Source organism: Chaetura pelagica, unplaced genomic scaffold (assembly GCF_000747805.2).
Source record: "Chaetura pelagica isolate M959 unplaced genomic scaffold, ChaPel_1.0 scaffold436, whole genome shotgun sequence".
Lineage (NCBI taxonomy): Eukaryota > Metazoa > Chordata > Aves > Apodiformes > Apodidae > Chaetura > Chaetura pelagica.
Genome location: NW_009953651.1, coordinates 2,975 through 8,822, shown reverse-complemented (window position 1 = coordinate 8,822; position 5,848 = coordinate 2,975). Strand labels below are relative to the sequence as shown.

The following is a 5,848-nucleotide window of genomic DNA, read 5'->3' as shown; positions in this document are numbered from 1 at the left end:
TTCCCTGTCCTTTTTGAACTGAGGGGCCCAAAACTGGACACAATACTCCAGATGTGGCCTCACCAATGCAGAATAGAGGGGGAGGAGAACCTCTCTTGACCTACTAACCACACCTTTTCTAATGCACCCATTATTAATCCTTCCTTCTTCACATTACTAGCATCAATCCTGGAGAAAGCCATCCTTCTGTTTCGCGCTTAGAGACCTCAATGTTCACTCATTTCTGAAGTTTCAGAGATTGTCATGGCTGCTATTGCAGCCCTGGTTTAGCTTTCCTGCATGAGCCCAGCAAAATACCATTTAACAGCAAGAGTCTTATCGTAGGGGTTGGAAGGGACCTCTGAAGATCATTGAGTCCAACCCCTCTGCTGCAGCAGGAACACCTAGGGCAGATCACACAGGAACACATGCAGACAGGTCCTGAAAGTCTCCAGAGAAGGAGACTTCACAGCCTCTCTGAGCAGCCTGTTCCAGTGCTTCATCACCCTCATAGTAAAGAAGATTTTTGTCATATTGAGGTGGAACTTCCCTAGGATGAGGCAGAGTTTCTCAAGTCTCCTATTTCATTGGGACCTGCTGCTACAAGCCCCGTATCTCCAGTATTTTACCCACAGAGTGTGGAAACAGATTTTTCAAGAGCACTCAATTAATTCCAAGCATGTCACCTGCTTGGGAACACTATCCCAGGCTGAGTGAACCCTGTTAAGACAAGTCAGGCATTGGGCATCTTAGAAGGAAAACTTACATACCCTGATAAGTGGCTCAGGAGCCTTTGCTATCGTAATTAAAGGGCTTGTCGCATGTGAGCATGTGATTACTGGGCCCAAAGCACAGAATATTTTCACCCGTTTAGCAAGCTCAGGGTATGTAGAAAATGCTATGAAGCCTGCAAACACAGAAGAGACAGCCTGAATTAGGGAAGACATCTTCCATAGACAACATAAATAAATAAGCAGTGGGTGACAAAGAAGAAGTGACACTGGATTTGGAGTCCATTAGCTGTCGTCCATGTTTGTCTCTGTTGCATGTTTTACCTGGGTTAAGTGCTAAAGCTAAGTCCTGAAATTAAATTTATTTTGGAAGCAAAATTAATTGTGAGGTTTATAGCATGTCTGGACACTGCCTTTCTCAGAAGACTTTTTGTAGGCAAAATATCAGTGGGGTATTCATGATAAATTGTCTCCAAAGTTTAAAAATACTGTAATAAAAAATGAGCTTTTCAGATTATAGTCTCTAAAGGCTTATGTATGTTTATGTTTCTATGTAACAGTAGAACATCTAGTTGAATACTATGAATTATGAGTGTTTTCAACTGGTGTTTTGCATCAAAGGCAGCTAAAGAAAGCCTAAACGGTTAGTTTGTTTTGCTATAAGGGGCTTAAAATACTTTTATGAGAGGAAAAGAAAGAAAGGTCTCGAGCTGTGACAATATATTATTTTTGCATTTCCTTCTCATTATTTTTTTTTTCTGGGATGCTTACACTGAACTTATAATGAATTGGCAGTTGCTAATTTCTGAGCAATATTTGTTCATGGATCTGTAACCATCAGCATCAGTAACTTTCAATTGATGCTGAAACAAAGTTAATTGCATTCAGAGGCTGTGCAGTGAGTTATTTGCTACAGGTTCACACTGAGAAAAAGATATAATTAATGTGGGTTTTTTTCCTAATTTTCAGTCTCTGGCAATATGTTTTTAAACAGTAACATGATCAGTTATAGCCACTTAAGATCTATGCTTTAAATTGCATGATTGGCATTAAGTCACATGACCTAGTAGTACTGAATTTCTTTTTCCTTGTCTTCTGTTATTTGAAAATATTTATTACATGTACTGTTTTGTCTTTTTAGTTTTTCCTTATTTTAACAAGAAAATAATTGTATGTCTTAGTATAAAAGATGAACCTAATGGAAAATCTTGTTGCTGAGATTTTAAGAAAATGCCCAGTGCCAGTATCTGAAGTACCCAGGAAAGAACCACTATTTGGTCTGTAATTATTTAAAAAGCAGAAATATATTTGGATCTGCTATTTGGATTTTTTTGCTTATTAAGGGTGACCAAAGCTGTTTTTAGACAAGTTTTGCATATATTCCAAATCTCAACTCAGAAGGCAATACATTTGTTTCCACAAACAAAATAACTGAATCACTAGGGAGACTTATTGATCAGATGGGAACATGAATGGTTACAAACCATTGTCCAGACATTACCTGCAGCTGCACCTTCGGAGTGACCAACATAGTATACATCCTTCTGTCCTGTTTTATTCATGATGAAATACAGCTCTGCTGGAATATCATATTTACCCATTTCATCGAAGCTACAGGGTAGAAACACAAAAAGCTAGCAGACAATTGGGTTATCACAGTGCGAGTTGCTGAATGTCAGATTTGTTCATTGCATCAAGGAGAAACCGCTGAAAGATGAGGTTGCACACTTTGTGTGCATTCTTGCTTGAGCTGGGGAAGGGGGTAGAGGGATGCAGCTGTCCTGCCAAGCTGCCTGATGCCCTGGGCTCTCTGAGGAGGAGGTGCCACTTTTTCCTGTCAGCAGCAGCCCTTGGCAGACTAAATGTAATGTGTTCTCACCAGCATGGGTTACAAAACATATTTTTCTCTTGGTTGAATTCAGCTGTGAGAGCTCAGAGACAAATCTGCTGAGCCTGTTACAGCTGTGTTTCTTTATTTCCCTCTTACAGTACTGTCTCCCTTTTCCTCACATCCTATTTCATTTCCCAGTGTCTTAAGTCTCTTCCCCATCCAGTGCTCCTGAACCTGAGTAGCAGTATGCATCCTTCTTTGTCTGGTTCTTTACTCTTCTTGGTTGGTCCTGATGCTTGTTTTGGTAAAAAACATCAGGCTGAAGCTATCTGACTTGAGTAATTCCTCTCTACAGAGTACCTGAACTGCCAGAACTCTTTCTGGTAGGGCTGAAGGGTCTTGTGCTTTAAAGACCAGGTGTTCCCTCGGCTGTTTCCCAACCAGACGTCATAGCCGGCATCTGCGAGGAGGAAGCCCAAGCTGTTGTTGGGCAGGTTAGAAATCCAATGGGTAGCATCTCCTAGAAAAGCGTGCTGTAGGAAGACTGCAGGCTTTTGCCCTGGAATAGATGAAATAATCCTTGTATTGGAGCAGTAGTTACTATCTCTTTCAGATTGCAGTGCGGAGTTTAGTTCATGAAAGGTTTTAAAACTTCCCTTCTGCAAGAAGTTCCCAGGAGAACTATGCATAGACATTGTACTGAGATACTTGAAGTATTTCTCCTATGCAAGTAGGAGTCATTTTATGAATAACTACTTCACTACAGGACTGGCAAGTATGTAATGAGGAAGCCTGTCCCCACCTCCTCTTGCACTGTAAACCAACTTACAGATCCCTATAGTGAAATTATTTCCACAGCGAAAAACCGTGGAAGGCATAACAGTGTATGGGAGATATAGAAGAATTAATTCAAGGCAGCATATCTACCCTTAGGCCTATTCAGTAACTGAGTGAACAGGGCTGAGAGGGCCTTGATCTAACTTTGGTAGTTCGCACTTTGAAATTGACCCTGATCCATATGATCTTGCCCAGCCCACATGAGGGGTAAAAAACCCAGGACATGGCAAAATCATTAGAAAAGTCTGAAAAAAAGAAGAGCCACACTGAATGTGTGGACTTCAGATGGATTCAGAATTCAGGCCGTGTGCCCGACTAGGTGCTGTTCCTGAGGTGGAAAGGTGTGGAAAATGCCATTGCCTGTGCAAAGGGGAAAGAGGGGACACCCATGCGAGAGCTGGCTCTCAGACATTCCTTATGTCCTGTAACTGTGTCCCACCTGTATTTTGGCTGTTCCTCCCAGCAGGAGCCATGGACGGAAGGGAAGGGGAGAAGAAGAAGGAAGGAAGTTGTCTTCTGTGATCTCTGACCTTCCTCTGAGCTTACGTAGATATATGGAATGGAATATCTTTGGCCAATTTTGCTGTCCATCTAACTCAGCCTCCTACGGGGGGGTCACAGATCTCCCCATAGTGTCTGAGCCGGCAGAGTGCAGGTGTGGCCTTGAAGCCTCAGTAGTTAGAAAAACATTCCACTGTCTTATCAGCCTAGCAGAACACGCTGTTGCTAGCTACAAGAAAGCTCACTGAAGGAAAAAAAAATCAGTAAAAAGAAAAATTGGCTTCATCCTGGCTCAAACCAGGACAAACATGCAGCAGTATCTCTATAAGGAAATGCCTAATGCTGTGCGGTTTGGTCCATAATGAATCCTTTCTTGCCAAAGTGTGATGAGGCCAGCCATGGGGGCAGCTCTTGTCTCTAAGGAGCTCCTAAGAAGACCACACACACCTGATTTTGCATGTACTGTGAGGATTTCTTCAGTGACTCACAACAAGGGTTCTTGGATTACTCTGTGCTGTGAGAATCTACAGCCTGATGAAGAGGTTCAACCTCCCTTGCCATTGTGCTGAGCAAAGAGATTGAGATGGAATGAGAGGACTTTGCTTCCCTGGAGACTAGAAACCAGCCTTTGCCTGCCTTGCCAAGGAATTCTTCTCTGGCAGCTCGGGCTGCTTGGCTAGGAGCATCAAGGTTCCTTCTAGGCGAGGGCTCCCTACCACAGTGCTGGGGGGAGCCCTTTGAAGGAGTCCTCCTCTTAGCCTCCTGACAGGGACTGTTAGTGTTGGGGTGGTGGAAGAGGTGTGGGGAGAGACAGTTTAGGCAGAAAGGGAGAGAAGGTGACCCAACTTACCACGTTCATGAAGGATTCAGGGTTGCGATTCTTGGCGTACTGGCTTTTGTCTGAAGTCAGAGAGGAGGATGTTGTGGACCCTGCCGAGAAGGCAATTCCTTGGGAGCAGAGCAGCAGGAGGAGGTGCCACATCTTGGGGCTGTGTGAAAGAAGACATGTAGGAGGATTTGTTTTAGGAAGAGAGTGCTGTGGGATTCCAGAAGACCAAGTGGGCAGTCTCCTGAAGGTTTCCCAAGTCCTGTTCTGCCAGGGTCTTCCCGAATAAGTGCCTGTGTGAGGGGGCACTGTCCACAGCTCATGCCATGTAGGAGGGGCAGGAGTGAGTCAAGGGCTCCAGGAAGATGGGGAACAGACCTGGTGCAATGCGCTTGTATGATATTGGTGTCAATTTGTGCCATGAGTCTGTTCCGTTCTCTCTCATCTATGGTCCTCCCTACTGTAAATCTTTGTCTTGGCCACTTGGAGAAAGACTGCATTTTCATGGGGTTCTGGGGGTGACTGATGGTTCCAGGGAAGCTTTTTCTGAATAGAAATTCTGCAGTGCCTTCTATCTAGTTATTGCCTTGCTTTTGGGCTGTAGCCACATTTGTAATCAGCATAGAAAAAACAGGTCATGAAAGCAGTATATTTCCTGACATACAGTGGGAACGATTTTTAACATTGAAACATTTTAACATCTACCTCTTGAGTTACTAGAATTTTTGGATTAAAGCAGAACTGGGGTACACCCTTGATTTGAATATTGCCATCCAAACTGACTCTAGGCCATCCATCCACTCTGAAGAAATTTACTTCAATTTTTATCTTAAAAGCACAGGAATCATCCCACCTGTGTGCTCTGTAAACAGATATTTAAAGTTTTGCACTCCATGGCTTTCAGCTGTTTTATCATTTTCAAACAGAAGTAGAACACCTTCCTCTATCCCTCCATGAGGAACATTGTTTGGGAATGAAACTAAAAAGTTGAGCTAAATCCAGTTTGTTTTGTACTAATGGGTGAGACAATGGAGTAGCTAAATTGCTGTTCCTTTTAAGGTATACTTTTTCATCCGTGCTATTAACTTTGAGACTTGTTATGCACTGTCTCATAATTTCAGTGACAAAACACGAACCTTGAAC

General features: G+C 43.0%; 1 protein-coding gene across 1 annotated transcript in view; it reads right to left on the bottom strand.

Moving 5' to 3' along the window:
* Positions 1–4,861, bottom strand: part of LOC104390891 (lysosomal acid lipase/cholesteryl ester hydrolase-like) — a 9,268-nt gene extending 4,407 nt beyond the window's left edge. Inside the window, exons 1-5 of the mRNA XM_010000100.1 lie at positions 4,730–4,861; positions 3,818–3,860; positions 2,902–3,100; positions 2,212–2,321; positions 750–886 (exon numbers count right to left, since the gene is read on the bottom strand). Of these exons, the coding sequence (XP_009998402.1) occupies positions 750–886; positions 2,212–2,321; positions 2,902–3,100; positions 3,818–3,860; positions 4,730–4,861 (621 nt within the window). The remainder of the gene's footprint in view (positions 1–749; positions 887–2,211; positions 2,322–2,901; positions 3,101–3,817; positions 3,861–4,729) is intronic.
* Positions 4,862–5,848: the final 987 nt, after the last annotated feature.